The 17,565-nt window shown below is 42.5% G+C and overlaps 1 protein-coding gene across 2 annotated transcripts in view; it reads left to right on the top strand.

Moving 5' to 3' along the window:
- The first annotated feature begins 472 nt into the window (after positions 1-472).
- PIK3AP1 (phosphoinositide-3-kinase adaptor protein 1) overlaps positions 473-17,565 on the top strand; it is a 38,287-nt gene continuing 21,194 nt past the window's right edge. The window contains exons 1-2 of one of the 2 annotated variants that reach the window (XM_069019473.1): positions 473-609; positions 6,317-6,733. In XM_069019473.1, coding sequence (XP_068875574.1) covers positions 597-609; positions 6,317-6,733 — 430 coding nt within the window. In that variant the 5' untranslated portion in view covers positions 473-596. Of the gene's footprint in view, positions 610-6,316; positions 6,734-16,922; positions 16,952-17,565 lie in introns of those variants that run through there. The other variant, XM_069019474.1, reaches the window with a different exon arrangement.

Raw genomic sequence — 17,565 nt, 5'->3', positions numbered from 1 at the left:
TCCTTCCACTGCTTATTGTCTCTGTACTCAAACATGGGCATAGTCTTACGGAAACTGGTAAACTTCATTTGAAAGACAGCATCTTCTAGATGAAAACAGAACATCAAGCTACTTCATTCTGTAGGGAACAACTTGGCTTCCCCCTAGGAATTTTCCTTGCTCATAGAAGACACGACAAAACCTAAGTCAGGGATGAGTATAAAGCAGGTATCGGTTCTTTTCCAAAACTACTGCTCCAGGTTTCTCGAGACCACTGTATCACTGTAACAAAACTTTTCCTCGTTCTAGCGCTGTTTCCTTGGCCACCTACGGAATACGTGACTGGAGCCAGCTGGAAAAGGCAGTTTCCCTGCTAGGCGAAGAGTTCCGCCGCGTACCGGGAAGGCGCCGCACGGCCGGGCAGGAGCAGCCCCGTGTCCGGCTCTGCAGGGGGCGCCGCGGGCGGGAGGCGGGGCCGGGAGGAGCCCGGTGCCGTGTCCTGTGCCGTGTCCTGTGCCGTGCCGGGGGCGCGGGAGCGGCCGCGGGGGGATGTACCGCGTTGCTGCGCCGCCGATGTGAGGGAAGGGGAGCGGCCCCTTCCCCGCCAGCCCCGGACCATGGCGGCCCCCGGTAGGTGCCGCGGCTGTCGTCCCGGGAGCCGCGGGCAAGCGGCGGGGCTTCTCCGCCCGGTCGTGCTGCGCGGCGGCGGCGCCGGGGTGCGCTGCCCGCGCTCTGCCCCGCTGTGCTCCGGCGGGCCGGGGCTCCCCGCAGCTGCCCCGCGCCAAGGTGCCGGTAAGCGGAGCGTAGCGGAGCCCTGCCCGCTCCTCCTGCGGGGCGGTGCCGCGGCTGTGCGCGCCCCGGGCGCTCCGCTGCTGGGGAAAGGGGAAGGGGGATCCGCTCTCCGAGTTTAGGGAGCCCTGGCGCTCTTCAGAGCAACGGTGGCTCCTTTGTTCGTAGCCGGGCTGCAGCCCTTTCCAGCTTGCCGTGCTTCACTTGTTTGGAGCTCAGGGCAGCTGCTGGCAGAGCTCTCCTGCGTCTTAAATGCACTTCGGCTTGGCAGATCAGCGAGCTCTGTGGGAGGGTGTTCTGTAGAGTAATTTGCCCATATCCGCCTTAACCACTTGCATGTTTTTCTGTGATGTTTTATAAAGAAGTCAGTTCTTCCTAAATACGACTTCAGCACCACTTCCTTTTTGGGGGTATGACTTGGTGCCCCTTGCCACAGTGGCACAGGATCACAAGATGAGCTGGTTTGCCGTAACTGAAAATGTTTTAGCTAACATATGTGCAGGTTAAACTACCTAGACTAGAGCTGCAAATCAAGGGGAGAGAGGTTGAGACTGTATTGTGTAAGTCTTGCTAATGACCAATTTTCAAGTTCCTCTACTTGCAGAGAAGTGTATGGGTTTTATCTAAAAAAGGAAAAAACGTGCCATTCTCAGGGTGTGAAGTAACATTTGCGTTTCATTGACGCGTATCTCCTTGTGATGTAAAAATAAGCTAAACGAAGGCCTCGGGAGACTTGTGGGCAAAACTACTTTTCTCCTTATAAACAGAAGGTGATTTCACAGAGACCCTTAAAAATAGAACAACTTTACATTAACGTATCGTAATGCAAATCTCTTGTTCCTCTCTGTGAAGTTTGGTTTGCAGAAATTTTATCTACTTTGATTCTGCTATTTCCTCTTGCTTCTTTGCAGCATTTTATTTAAAGTGAAGGTTTTCTATTCCAGTCGAGGTAAGAAGTCTCACTAGGATGTTAATAATTATTGCATGTGATCACTATTACTTTGCATCCCATGTATGTAGAGAATGTGTTTATTTCATCATACATCACTTAAATACGTACACTTCAGATACTGAAATGTGGAAGGTGCTGAGGACTTCTCTTAGTGTCCCACCAGCAGTTTCTATCACCTTCTGGAAGTGCTCTCTCTTTTAAGAATTTATTAAGACACATTGAGTTGGGTTTCCTTTATACTGTAGACAGTTGTCTTTCACGAAGAGTGAATTCCCATCTATCAAGGATTGGTTTTTTGGACAGCAATATTTCTGTATCCTCCATAGATATGAATCCCAAAACACACTGGAACAGGTTATGTAATGTCTTTCTTGTGAAGTCAGAATTGGAGGTGGATTTTTTCTAGCAGATGAAAATAAATTGCTTGCCACTGCGTATGATCATCTGAGTGGGAGTAAAGGATTTAGTCTCAGTTTTTTACCTGGTCTGTGGACAATGAGGAGTCATGATCTACTTACGAGAGGTATGTGAAAGATGACACAGAAAAGTTGTGTATTATTACAGGCCCTGAATATTCTTTATGGGACCCACAAGTATAATGGAAAAACTTTATGATCTGTAAATTGAAAAAGGGTCAAACCTTTTGGCTTATGGAATGAAATAATAGATAATAACAGTTGATAATGTAAGATGTAGTCTTACACAGAGCTAACATGCCAAATTCCCACAGTATTCTTTAGCTATTTTAGTGCTAATCAGAACCTTATGATCGGCCATAAACCACTATTGCGTGTTTGCTTTGAACTTGAAGATCATTACCTTACTACTTGCAGATGTAGTTTGGAGATGAGCCTGATTTGTTTGCTTCTTAGAGAGGGACTGTGAAGACATGACATGGTCATGCATACTTCTATTCTCTTGCCATGAGCGTAGGTGATTTTTATTGAATTGTTTCATCCTCTTCCATTCTGTGTGCAGTTTGTAAGCTAGGGAAAGCTTTGTATCATGTTGTTTGTGCTGTTTAATCTGTGGGGCTTACACTTCAATTATAGGTCTTGCCATTTCTGTGGTACTGGTTTGTAATCTCATCAGTTTGTTATCGTTTCTGTATAATGAAGTGTGCAGCTAAACACTGAAGAGGCAGTTACAGCTGGAAAGCAGTCCAAAGGTTATGGTTTATCAATGCAAACTGCAACAGAACTGCACCTTCATGATTTTCTATGAAATAAATAAATATGCCCTGCATTTCTGTTAGTGATGACATTTTGTAAACAGTATTAAAAAGTATTTTTAATACTCTTAAGGAATCCAGTTACAAGGTATTGTTAAAATTTAACTAGATCCCACCTGAAAGTGGGAAAGATAGACTTGTGCCAGCCAATCATTTTTCTTCATCTTGCTATTGTACGTAGTGTTCATATATTTCTTCCTTTATTTGAAGACTTCATTGTGTTTATTTTTCCAAAATGAACCTGTCAAAAGCATTGTTAAAGCATTCATCTAAGGGCAGGGTTTAAGGAAATAAAATATTTGGTGTTCACCAAAGGATTTCCCTATATGTATACAACAGGCAGAGTACACACTGTGTTTTGAACTGTGCTCTGTGAGTTTTTCTGATGTGTGAAGAGTTGTGAAAAACCTCCCTGAAATGTTCTGTATTCTCCATTTATTACACTGTTCCCTGAGGACTGGGCAGTAGTTGGTGCTGCAAAAGGAGCTATTTGGTTAGACAAATAATAGCGTCATCCAGGAAGGATAGTCCTGTGTCATCCTTCTTTTAAAAGAGAATGTTGCAATTGAAGTTGTTTCTAGATTTTTCTGGGTTTTTTTGGAAATGGTCCTAATGCTGACTTAAGCTTATTTAGCTCTGCAAGACCCACTTCCAGTATTTTTGCTTATGAATATAGAGCATTACTTCAGCTTTACAAGTGGAGTCAGTAGTTTTATTTCTCAGTTCTTGTTTTAGGGGCATTGTTCCTTGGTTTCTTGTATATGTGTAAAAGGCTGTGGGAGCTGAGGTAAGAAGGCCTGAGGAGAGCTGGCACAGCTCTGTTAAGGGGAATGGTGCTCTTGTAGAGCAGTGCTAGCTAGGAAATCAATACCTTTCCTAAACACTAGTTGAAGTTCCTTCCTGCTGGATGCAAAGGTTGCATTGCTGTGGCAGGGAACTTGCAGTAAGTCTGTCAAGTTTGCATCCTTTATCTACATATTGGAGAAGGAAGGGATTCCTGGATACTTAGTGCCCCTGCAGTGCAGTGCATGTTTAAAGTCAATGGGTCTTCCACCGTCTCTGAGCACAGCTGCTTCCTTTAATTGAAAGGCTGGAGAAGGGCCTGTTGTCTCACAGGTATAGCTGTGGAAGCTCTGTGCTTCTTAAAAGTGAATGATAGGATTAGGTGTTCCATTTTACAGAATGTTAAAATGCCCAGGAGGTCACTACTGATTTTTTCCAGAGGCTGGGGAGGTGGGACTGCTGCCAGAGAGTGCCAGGGTAGGGCTTCAGGAGCTTTGGGCACACCTCAGAGAGTCATTGTGTGGTCTCCCCATCTGTTGAGGTCGGGCTCAGTGGGCCATGGTGCAGTGCATGGGCTCCATTCTCAGCAGACAATTGTGCTGTCCTTTCCCACTGTACTGCATGGAGATCAGTACAGGGCAGTGGAAGCAGAAGTCTGTGGTACATCTCCTTCTCTAGAATAAAACTTGAATTCTGCTGTGTTTTCATGTTTTTGCTCATGTGATTGTGTTGTCTTTGCCAGGTGGTGGTCAGCCACCATCAGTGATATTTTGGCAATAGTGGTGTGCTTGCTGGTTTGAAAGCCATCATCTTTCACAGCAGTTCTGCACTCTCAGGATTTGAGTCCTGAGGACTCTGCTTTAAGAATTTACTGGACCGTCTCCTTTGGGAACGCTGTCTCCTACAAGCCTCCATCTGGGGTTCAGGAGCTGTATTCACTCACAAATACGCAGCTGTCCTAGTGTCAGCACTGTACTGTCCATGTTCTCCATAGCTAGGATATCATCCTTTCACTGCTAGAGACTTCCTTGTTTATGCAGGTAACTAACACTAGTGGTCGAGCACCGAGCACGTCTCCATTCTTTACTTCTCTACTATATCACTTCTGCTAAACTATAGTTTAGAGCTGCTAACTGTATAGTTTAGGACTGGGGTCCCTCAGCCTCGACATTGTTTCAGCCTTAATTTCTTAATGAAGGTTCTGGGGAAGGTGGTAGAATAAAGTCTTCAGAGGCCGTGCAATTTTGGTTGAATTTTTCTAAGGTGACTGCAAAACTGTCATCTTCAGTTCTGCTAAATTGACTCTGCAGATCCTCCTTTTGGATGCCAAATTTTAGGTATTGTTCTCTGCTTTAATTGGAAAAATTTGCCTTTGCTTGCTTCATGATGGAGATGGGTTGAAAATGTTGACATTTCTAAAGAGTCAAACTGGAATTAAAAGAACACAATTTGTTAACAAGATTTGAAATGCTCAGCTCTGAAATTTAGCATGGGACCTGAGCTGTAAACCTCAATTTTGGGTAAACTTCTTCACAGGTAAATGGAAAAATTAAATTTAGACTTAAAAGTTTCCTTGAGATTGGTGGGAGAGCACTGCATCATGTCATACTGGTTAAATTTGCATCTGCTCTTCTTAGCAAGTTGGTAACATTTTTAAGTGCTTTTGTTCCAGAGCACAGAAATGCATGAATCTGTAAGTAGAAGCTGTCTCTAGAGAATTACAGAAGAGGTCAACTTTGGTGAGCATATTTTGGTCTGTGTTATGGCCACCACTGTTGCATTAGCTCTTTCCCTCTGAAGAGAGTGTTTGTCATTCCAAAATTGTTGGGAAAACTTTCTATGACAGTTTTGAGGAAGGACTCTAGCATGGCTTTGTGAAATGTCTGAAGCCTGAAAGACAGAGTGGCTGTGCTGTGAGCACTGGAGCTGATGTTCCCTTAGTTGCATGCGTACTTTGCAGGCAGTTTGCTTTCTGCTGCAATGAGAGCAAATACCTAACACCACGGGGGGCCATAGTGACTTCCTGTAAGTATTGTGTGGCCTCATTTAAATAAAGGACTTTGTTATTTTAGATGTGCTGTTTGGTGTGTGCTCCACTTGGGCATGTAATGATCTGCAGTTGTGTTGCAGAGATCCTATAATTGCCTAAAATTATTGTAACTTTATGTGTGAAGCTGAACTCCCCTTTTCAAGCTAGTTTGCTTTGAAGGTCTGGTTTTTGTGGCTTTTTTTTTCCTATCAGAATGCTTTAAATCTGTAAATCTATGTATAGTTGTTTCACTTGAAACTACATAGGAAGTGCTCTTCTTTGTATAAAGCATGTCTCTTTATATATAAAGAATGAAAAAACTACTTAAATTTAGTGGAGTAGATGCAAGTAGGAGTTCATTCACCCTTAGAATTGCTTTGTGGCTCAAAACAAACACCTCACTTTGGATAGAACTACTGGTCTTTTGAAATGCTTTGTAGTTTCTGACAGGAATTATAGGGACAGTGCTTTGGGGTTTTTTGTTGCAAAGCTGTGGGTCAGTTCATGGTTTAAATTTAATCCTTTTCCCTGTGATCGTCTTGCACCTGTACAGGAACCCCTGGAGAATATGATGTACTGATTGTGTATGCAAGTGACGCCACTGAATGGTGTCAGTACCTCCAGAACCTCTTCCTCTTTACTCGGCACATTCGAAAGCATCGGATTCTGAGCTACCAGCTGGAAGACAACTCCACCATCTCCCACCAGGAGCTGGACCTGTTCAGCCGAAGTCGGAGTATCATCCTTTTGCTTTCTGCTGAGCTGGTGCAGAGTTTTTATGTCCCTCACATCCTGCAGAGCCTTCAGGAAGCTTTATGGCCCCCGTGCAAAGTAGTCAAGCTGTTCTGTGGTGTTACAGACTGTGACGACTATTTGACCTTTTTCAAGGACTGGTCTCAGTGGCAAGAACTCACAAATGATGATGAGCCTGATGCTTACCTTGCAGCTGTCGAGAAGGCTATTTCAGAAGGTAAGACCATAGCTAGGAGTTGGTTGTTGGAGGAGTTTCTGGTTGGAGGAGGGAGATACATGATACTGTTTATTCTTATTTTAACACTGGTAATGTGCTTTACTTAAAGAGCAAACTAAAGCAAATTTTCCAAACCTTGTAAACTATAAAGTTACATAGGCAAATTTTTCTGTGCCTGGTCAGTTGGTCCCTAATTCAGGAGAGATTACCAGCGACTCACAGAGAACTTCTGAATTTGAGGTTGTCTTGGATGCTGGGTTTTGATAGCAAATTGGAAATGAAAACTTTTTACATTTAAAATTCTGCCTGTAAATATTGTACTCTGCAGTTTATTGACCCCAATCAATGGAAAATTGTCTTTTATTTATTTAGTTTAAGGAAAAGAATTATCTTTTTTCTTCAGACTTGTTTCTGTCATAGCAGAGCCAAAATAAGGTCTAATATGTATTCTCTAGCACTGGACCTAAAATCAAGGATGCAACCATACTGGCAACAGATCACTTTGCTACCTATGATGAAAAGGCAGAGATTAATTTAAGAATTGCACTGATGGCCTTAAAAATAACCCAGCCAGTCTGAAAATGATACCTTGTAATCTCAGAGGACTTACTAGCACAGAAGTATTAACGGCTGGAGACTACACAAACCCAATGTACTGAGTTTTAATTGATTCCAAACTTCCCTAAACTTCAGAAGAGTGTGTAGAATTCCTTTCTTACAGTTTCTGTTGAAATGAAGGTGGAGAGCTCTGGGCAGTCGTGCTGGTCCAGGTATTTTTATGACATTGCCATAGGTAGGGTTATAGTATTCTTTGTCAGCCTCAGCAAGACTGAAATCCTGTGTTTGCATCTTGGTTTAAGATTTATCTCTATTCTGTGGCATAAATGAGGCAGTGTGTCTAGTGTTGTGTGCATAAAGATGCCTTATGCCAGGATAACTTCAGTAATCATGATGACAAATTTGTCACAGTAAAAATAAATTTTGAAAGTCATGATCTTGGCTGAAACGATTCCCCTGAAAAAGATTATTTAGGGATTATGCTGAAGGTGTCATTCTGAGGTAACCAGGTCACAACAGATATTTGTTAGTAGGTTTAAAAATCTTCGTAAGCTGAAGTTTGCATCTCCCTTTCACGTACCTCTAAAGCATCTTGTTTTCCCAATGCTAGAGCTAAACCAAACCTAGTGCTAAAGTAGTCTGGCTCCTTTGCTTTCAGCCTGGAAGAAGACAGAAAACAGTGGCTGAACTTTTATACTCTGAAAAATAAAACTGAACAGAGACTAAATTAGCCTGTCTGACACTTTCTGTCAAAAGCAGAATTTAGTTACTGTTTTCCTCCAAACTTGGGTCTAGAACACAGAACCAATATTTTATTGATTTTTAGTATGCTGTTCAAAATTGGGGAGATTTAATAGTGTTAGTGGCGTTACTTAACATACCTGAGGACTGTCAGAGCTATTTTAGGCCAGACTAGGATAAATTCTAGTGTAGTTGGAGAGTATGTGAGAATACAAAGGAATGTTGATTCTGATGTCTTTTCCCAGAGGCAGCTCTTGCCACTCATGCCTTCAGTCTTGCTGCATTCTGAGCAGCAATTTAGTAGGCTGCCTGGCTCTTTAGTTGGCTTGCTGCCAGACATCTACGGCAAAACTTCTTAGGGTAAGGCTCTAGAGTCTGACTTCTCACAGTTGGATGTAAAGTCCTTTTCCATCTGTGCTGCAAGTTAGCATGTGCTGAAACAAACTGTCCTTTGGCTTTATGTAGATAGTGTTTTGAAAGGGAGTTTGTGCTTTGGATTTTTGTTGCTGTTTCTACATTACAAAAAAAATCAGCTTATTTTGTGTTTTCTCACTTTAATAAGCATACATTGATCTCAAACTCCATCGTGTCTAGAAAATACTTGACTGAAAGAAAAAATGAAAAAACTAAGCTCGTTTGCTGTGGAGTCTGCTGTAGCACGTTCCAGATAGTTTGGTACGCAAAGATGCAGAATTTCTGGACTTCTGTTACTGTAATGGCAGTCATAGCTGATGTGGCTGTCACCTGCATGCCATGTCAGGCTTTTGGTTTGTGCACATCAGAGCAGTTGCAAAGATAAGCCATGTGCTGTCAGTCTGATTCTTGTGAAGGAAGAACCTGTTTAGGATGGGCTGCTTTCATGGCCAAAGTATTTGGATGAATGTATCAGATCCTACTTCTGCATGGGGGAAAAAATGACTCTGTGACCTCTATTGTGTGATTCTGCACAAGTTTTGTGAATGGCCTCAAATGCAAATGTTCTGATTTTTCCCCTGAAGACAGCCCCAGGTGCACATAGTTCCTTTTTTGGGTGAAACTGTGAAAACTTTCTTCTTGACTGGTAAAAAAAAAACCTGCTGTATGGTTTGGTTGCAGCATGAGTGACTTAAAGTATTTGTGACAGCAGACCTCTCCCACTGAGAAATACAACCTCTGCTCTGGTCTTAGTTAAGTCAGAAGTTAAGTTTTCCTGATTAAGGCAGCCCTTAATTTTTACAGCACTTAGCAGGGAAAGTTTGTCACCATATTTGAGTTGGTTTGGGTCTCGGTGTCTGCCTCAGGGAGTAATTGTCTTCACATGCACTCACCTGTACTTCTAACAGCAGTGTCAGTACACACTGAAAAACTAGGCCTGATGCTAAAATGACTCAGCTTCAGTTCCTAATTGCTGAATCCTGAGCTAGTGAGGCAAATGGTACAGGATGCAATCAGGGCAAATTCTTCTCCAGAGGCTGCACCCTGGCCCTGTGCAGGCTGTGCTGTTGCCTCTAGCACAGCTGTTGGCTGCGGTTTGTTTAGGGCATCATGGGAGCATGACACCCCCAGACATCACATGCTGAAACCTATTTTAATTTTTATTAGTTTAGTATGAATTCAGAAATGAGAAACACTCATCTTAGCCTTCTTGAAAACTGTGTGCTGATGCTAACTCTTGCTCTCTTGTAGATGGGGTATTTTTACTTCTTAAGTTTCTCAACTCTGGCAAACTACAGAGCACATAAAGGTTTGCGTTTGCAGGTACTCCTGTTATCTGTGGGGAAATATTTCAGACTATGCAATAACTGTGCTAAGAGGATGGAAATCACAGAATTATTAAAGTTGGAAAAGATCTTCAAGATGGAGTCCCCCTACTAACCTAACACTGCTAAGCCTACCACTAAACCATGTCCTTCAATACCACATCTACATGTTTTTTTAAACAGTTCCAGGGATGGTGATCCCACCACTTGCCTGGGCAGCCTGTTCTGATGCTTGACCACCCTTTCAGTGAAGAAATTTGTCACAGTATCCAATCTAAGCCTCCGCTGAAGCAACTTGAGGCTCTTTCATCTTGTCCCATTGTATGTTGCCTTGGGGAAGAGATCAACCCCCACCAGTCTACAGCCTCCTCTCAGGTAGTTGTAGAAAGCAGTAAGTTCCCCCCTGAGTCTCATTTTGTCTACCGTAAACAATCTTGCTCAGGATGTCTCTGTACACACCAGCTCAGGTCCAGCAGAGTATAGTCACTAGTCAGGGTGCAGTGACTAGCCTGCTACTTAACCTGCCTTGCCTGGCTTGTGATAGCTCTGCTGTGAGCATTGGGCAGCTGGGAGTCTGAGCCACACAGTTGGAGTCAGTGACCTTTCTCTTCCTCATGTGTTCTCAAAGCTCAGTTGACATTTCAACTGCTCCAGTTTATTTGTCCCTACCTATGTTGTTTTGAAGCATTTTAAATTTCCCACTTTAAAACTTGGCATTTCCAAAGCATTTACTAATTAATCAGTGGCTTTGATCTTTCTGTCCAAGCCGTCTCTTGTGGGTAAAAGCACAGGGAAGTCCACATCTGCCAGAGAAGTGCTAAGGTGATAACTGAATATGACAGCAGCTGTGAACTGTGCTGCTGAAGGACAAGTGCAGCCTTGGCTGAGCAGAGCTCTTGTGCGCTGGAACACACAAGAAGAAAGATGAGTACCAACAAACTTTTTGTGAAATAAGAGGGTCAGAAGTTGGTGTAAAGAATTATATAGTGACGGTGGAGGGCTGTGGACAGTTGGAAGGAAGATGAGAATTTTTTTTGAGCTTTGTAGATCAGGAAGAGCTGAAATGTTATTCCACCTACTGAGGGGCTCATTGGGAGATGCCAGAGACAAAGGCAATAAGCTTTTTTGAGAGGGAGATGGCATAAGAAGAACCACATAAGCTGTATAAGTCTTCCTCATGTTCATGTCAGGGAATTGAATTAAATTCCTGGCTTTCTTCTGTTGCACTGATGAAACCACAAATGAAACTTGGGAGCATATCATGGAATCATTCAGGTTTGAAGGTACCTCTTGAGATCATCTAGTCTAAACTTTCTGCTCAAGCATGGTTGGATAAAGCAGGTTGCCCAAGACCATCTCCAGTTGGGTTTTGAATGTCTCTGCGGGTGGAGGCTCTGCAGGACTTCACAGCCTCTCTGAGCAACCTGTACCAGTGTTTGACCACCCTCAATACTAACAAAATGTTTTCTTGTGTTCAGATGGAACTTCATGCATTTTAGTTTGTCGGTGTTGCCTCTTTTCCTTTCAGTGGGCACTAAGGAAGAGTCTGGCTCCCTCTTTTTCATTTCCTCCTATGTTAGCAATATAGGCTTCCCCTGAGTCTTCTTTTCTCCAGGCTGAAGAGTTCCAGCTCTTGCAGCCTCTTCTCTTATGAAAGATGCTGTGGTTCCTTAATCATCTATGGTCCTGTGCTGGGCTCAAGCTGTAAAGATAAAGCAACCTTGGAATAAGCTACTCAGAATTTAAGGTCGTGTTGGACAGGTGTTCTCAAGTGTTTCTCTACTCAGGTAGATGAAGTTGTAGTACATGGGAGATTCCTTTCAGCTTTATGCTTCTGTAATTATTTGATTGCTTACCTTTGCTAATAGCTGCCATTTAGGGCTAGGGACCTAAATTCACAATGTATTTTTAACTTTGGCAGGAACTGCCGTGTGTTGTTTACTTCTGGGTCTCAGTGCTCTGGGGAGGAATATGTTCTGAGTAGTCCTATCTCAGCTAATTACATCCAACATTTATTTCTGCCAGCTTATTGGAGTGGCCTTGAAGACATGAGGTGGTAGCATGCAGTTTTCTCTCCCTCCTCTCTGAAGGGGTAAAATTAAGTGAATTCTTAAAACTTGGATCAAGCAGTTAAAATAGTCTTCCCAGCTGCAGGATTGATGAATTGTTTGTCATCAAGGTGTTCCATAAAGTCCCAGTTTATTTACATAAAAAGCAATACTTCATGGGTTTTCTTTCATGGCAGTATAAAATTCAAGCATTGCTAGCATAGGTGCCTACTAGCTTTCTAAACAGAGACAATGAAATGATAGCCCAGAAATAGTAAAGGACAGAAACCGTTGTGGTTAAGAAGCTCCAGTCTATAATAGTCTTTATGCACCTTGTAAATACTAATCATATTTCTCTGTGGCTTGTGGTTCTGACAATCTCCTCACAGGTTGCTTTATGGTGATGTCTAAGACTAATTCTAGGTATCTGCTAATGAGAACTGCAAGGCTTTAAGACACTTACTTAAAGTAAGAGCCCAATGGCCACCACTGATCACATTCAAGTCTGGGGCAGCTGAAGTAATTTCTGAAAAATCTTGGCAGAATTATGTGGTCATGCCAAAGATGCTTTACAGAGCAGGTCTGAAAAGATGTATGGGACAGAATTTTGGTTATTTCACAGACCTTTCTTGTGTGCTTAGTTGTTTTGCTTCCAGGGTTGTGTTTTGTAAGATTTTCATGGCTGTTTGTTATTACCTCAGAAAACTTCTGCTATGTTTTTCAAAAGTGACTTGAGAATAACAGTGTAGCTTGAGTTTCTCAGGGGGAAGTTTTCATCAGTGGCATAGGCTGACGTTAGCATGGAGTGCTGCAAAAGAGTGTCTGCCTCATTCTCCACCTTTCATCTGTCTGGATGATGGGGTGTGGCATTGAACTGCAAGGGTGGTATTCCAAGAGAAATTATTTGAAGGAGAGGGAAGGCCTGACTGCCCTTTCAGTAGTAATGTGGCCTTAGATCTACTGAAACCACTTGTAGAACCACACCTTCAGTCAGTGATCTCCGGGTGGGATGTTTCCAAACAGCTGCCCAACTCTCTGAGGTGGAGTTCCAGGTTTTTAGGCTTTTATGGGGACTGTCTTTTCTGTCAGGCAAGCGTTACACATTGTGTTTAAATTGAAGCAAGGAGGTACTGAATGAATCAGCAAGTTGGATGCTCATGTTTCTTACCTGTGGCTTCTCAGGAAGACTCGAATCAGTGATGAATATGTGATTCTTGGCACCCTTGAAAGTCATAAGAGGCATGCATATGCCCTGTCAGTATGTGTTGTCTCTTTCTACCAGTGGAAGTGAACTATTCCAGCCTCTCTTGCTTGAGATTTTGGTCATGTGCACAATGTCTGTTGTCTGGGTGGCTAGAACCCTGCTTCTTCCTCAATGTCTTCCCTGTCTCTGTCCTGTTCCTTGCATCCGAGCTGGTTTTTTAGGTTTATACACTTGATCCAGTCACAGATTGACCACTAGACCTGCAAGGCACTTAGCAAAACTTGACATAGTGAAATACACCTTGTTTCCTTGATGGAGGATGAGAAATAGTTCCTTGTAGTTTCAAGCTTTGCATGACATATGAAACATGACTATGCTCTTTGTAGAATTGAAAATCTGTTTGTAGGTGCTGTGCTTGTAGATGAGCTGCTTGGGGTGAGGAGTTTGGAGAGAAGGGGGAGATGTCCCATACATTATTTGTTCTGTATGGACAATTTTACAAAGTCTTACATTTTCCTGTGTTTTGTTCTCACTTGCTGTTTTTCTGCACGCTTCTCTCCACTCAGTTGAAACGGGAAGTGTCGCTACAGTATAACCCAGTTCTGAGGGTTTATCACAAGATGTTTCCCTGATCGGCATTTATCTCGTTGGTAAAGCAGGGGCTCTAATATTAGCATGATGAAAGATAACTTTCTCTGCTTTCCCTGACTACTTGTCAGTACTTTGTCTGCTTCTTGGAAATGTAGCTGGAGTTGCTCTGGGAGACTTAATGTGCTTGTTAGCACTTGGGAAAGGTTACTGGCAAATTGCAAGCTTCAGGTAAAAGCAGGAGCTCTCCTTGACGGTCTTCCCTCTTATTTCAGGCATAGTGAAATGAAAGTCTGAGGCCTTGTGAGAGCTACTTGTCTCAACTGGTTGATGGACAGAATGGGAGGTGTTTACAGATGTCAGCGAGGGGCTGGTCTGCACATGCAGAACTTGAGACAAGCTGTTGCCCAGTTGTGCCATTAGCATTAATATCCGTGTGACAGAGTGATCTGGACAGACTGCTGACTTCTTCCAGGCATCCACATGTCTTGTGGTGTAAGGGCTGACTTGTGAGAAACCACAGCTGTCGGCTCCATGCCGATAGCCCACCAGCTTTGCCAGGAGGAAATGGATGACGGGGTGGAGCTGTGTGTGCTCTACAGCAGCAGGTCAAAATAACTGGCTGCTTCATATGAGTTTCTAAAGCTGCTAAAAGGCTCTTGAAGCACATGTCCGTGCCTATATTTTCACTGGGCTTTTCCCTGGGGTGAGTTTCTGCAGGACAGCTGTGCAGGGAGCTCAGCAGGGCAGGCAAGAAGGGTGTGGGGCTGCTCTCTGCAGCTCAGCTGCTGGTGCATCCTGGAGGGGGGCATGTTCTTCAAGGGGAAATGTGGTTGGGTTTCTTGGACCACATCTCCTCCCCTTGCTGCTATTCTCACAAGTGTTTCACAGACTGTCAAGTGAAGCGTGAGGTAGCCTCTGTTTGAAGGGGAACAGAAGGGGAGAGCCTTTTATGACCGCGAGCTGTTGACCTACAGCACATGCTCGTGGAGAAGCTTAATTCAGGTATTCACTTAACTTTAATGAGTCTGTTGGTCTCCTCAGTGATGGCCTCTCTAGCCTGGGTATTACTGCAATGTTATAACTGCTGAATCTGTATATGCAAATGGATTGTCATTACTCAAGCATCTTAGTGAGTGGGAAACCTGATCTAACAATGCTTTAGAGCATAGATATTATCAAATCTAATGGGACAGTTTCCTCTTCCAGTGCTTGCATGTTCATGAGTCAGTCACTGGCACATGATTGGAACTTGCAAGATGAATCACAGGATCACTTCACCACTTATGTGGGAATTCGGTACTTTGCAATTTCAGTGTTTTCTGAATGAAGAAACAGATGAATAATTCATACCTGAAACTCTTAGTGCCTGTTCCTTCAGCTGTTAATCCAATTACTGATTAACACTGCGTGCTTCTTCCTGTATTACCTAACAGCTCTGTGTTCACATGACCGCCGGGCAGTCAACTCTGTTACAAGAATGCAGAAGTGCAATGCCAGAATTTCTTAAAAGCTCTAGTTATTCTTTATTTGCTAAATTGTTTCTAGTATCAAATAACACCTTTAAAGCAGAGGGGCTGGGGGATTGTTCTCTCCTTGCCTCCCTTCTTATCCTTGCTTACTGTGTATGTTGTAGCTGAGATCCACAGCTTTGGTTTGATTTTTCTCTGAAGAGGACCACATGTTGGCCAAGTGAGGTAAAAATTACCACACTAATTGTTCCATATTGGGTTGGGGATGAAGTCCTGATATTGGAAGTCAGGATATTGGCAAGTGTCCGTTTGTGCATATGTTGCAGGAACATCAGTGTGTTGCTGTGTTTTGGTCATCATTGGCTCTCTCATGTGCTGGGAGCTTAGACTTTCTGATTTAGTCATATTGGAAGTAACCAACAGAGATTACAGAGACACTATTCTAGTAACAGTTGCCTCTTCTCCCTAAAAGACATGGCATCTTGCTCTGCATATGCTGAACACTTGATGCAATAGCTATCATATAAGAGAAGGATGTGGGACCAGTGCTTTTTGTTCTGTATGCAGCAGGGCAGCCTGGCACTCCGAGGTGGGAGTAGTCCATGTTTCTCTATGAGAAGGGTTCCCAAAATGTGTCTGGTTCTTGCAGTTGATGACTTTGAACAGTATCAATTGAAATACTGAGTTAAGGAATATAATGCCTCAGTTAATTTTCTCTAATACTTGGTACTAGTCTGAAAATCCAGAAGACCGCCTTCAGCCTTGTGTCAAAGCAGTTAGTTAAATCTTCAGATTTGGTGCAGTATTAAAATCTGTTTTCTAAATTACATGTACTGTTCTAGGTTTGTTTAAGAAATGTTGATGTTAGTGGTCATCCCTTACTTGAACTTCAGAGCTGCAAAATTTTGGCTCTCTTCTTTCCACAGCAAACATTAAAGCAGCAATCTACTTATGCTCCTGTGAGTAGGCTTATTTGCCATGTGGAGAGATTCACATACTTAGTTAAGTGTGTGTGCACCACAATTTGTGAAAAAAAATTCAGCTGAATGATTTGCTAAAGTTTTGCGGCTTAAAACTTGTCTCCTGAAAGCAAAGTTGATTTAATATAATTCCTAAAATCTCATTTAAATTTATAGAAAATACTTTTTAAAAAAGTGTGTGACAAAGCACTTCATATATCCTAAGTTTAAGTCTTTGGTGGTAATAATAATAACAATGAAGAAGCCTAGATTAAAATTCCTGACTGACTTCTAGCTTCAGTTTGAAACTAGGAGGACATGAACTCCTAATGGTGGCCCACTTATAATAACTTTGGCTCTCTTGATTTGTGGAAAATTGATGTACTTGGAGATTGGGGCATTCTGAGTGAAATCTGAATTCTCGGCAGCTTCACTATAAGGGTGCCACAGGTTTGACAGCACAATTCATCACTTATGTCTTTCTCATCAGGACTGAGCATTTTAAATAGAGTATTTCTTACTAATACAAGAACAATGACAGTCCAAGTCTAAGATTTTATCTGGAGAATAATTTGTACTACTCTTTACAGATATGTTTTATACTAAGTAGTAAATAACACGTAAGTTCCAAAATGTTGTCTTAAATCCTTGACTGCTCCACAGTCTTACAAAGTTTGGAAAATTCTGGCCATGGGAGATAGTTTTAAGAAATCATGATAGTCTTCTGACAAAATGGAGTCAGTGACTTTCACCCTATGTTCTGGGAGATGGTGCGGGGGGCGGGAATGATGTGAACCGTGTGAATCAAGAAGTAGAAACTAGCTAAAAAAGTGTTCTGTACTAAGTAGATACATAATTGTCTTTTGTTTCCTTTCTCTAGATAAGAACAGTATTTCCTGGCAGGGACAGGTAATCTGTTTTCATTCTGGCTAGGGTTTTTTTTTCAGCCAGTGATATCAATTCAGTTTGTTTACACTTCTATCAATATCCATGCTGGTTTGGGGAAATGGGAGTGAGAATATTGTTTTGTACACATATATTGTAGGCTTACATGTGTTTATTCTGCTTTTGATTATGTTTAGGTAAAATGCTGTTACTTTTCAGTGCAAAGGTTCTGGTACTTTTCACTTTCACTCTTGTATGGATACTGGAGCTTACGGTTCTTGCTCCAGGAACTGAACCCCTTCATACTACTGCTTCATGTTTTATTGTTTGATGCAGTAATGAACTTGGAAGTTGGGGTAAGCAGGATTGAGAAAACTAAAGATGCTACTGAAATGACAGAAAAAAGGGTTTTCATCTTTTACTTTAGGAAAGTAAGACTAAAGGCTGCTGCCCGTCCTACAGTGTATCAAAGTGCTGCTGGAGTCAGATGAGTTCAGATGCTGATCATTCTTATATTACGCATTCACATGCTAATTTTCCTATCTAACATCAGAGGGGACTATCAGCTCAGCAAAGAGTGCCATTGTTGTTTATTTCGTAAGCATATTCAGTGCTACTCTACTGCTTTTATGTCTTTG

Source organism: Aphelocoma coerulescens, chromosome 6 (genome assembly GCF_041296385.1).
Source record: "Aphelocoma coerulescens isolate FSJ_1873_10779 chromosome 6, UR_Acoe_1.0, whole genome shotgun sequence".
NCBI classification, from domain to species: Eukaryota; Metazoa; Chordata; class Aves; order Passeriformes; family Corvidae; genus Aphelocoma; species Aphelocoma coerulescens.
The sequence above is the reverse complement of the archived record's forward strand: the minus strand, read 5'-3'. Positions and strand labels throughout refer to the sequence as shown.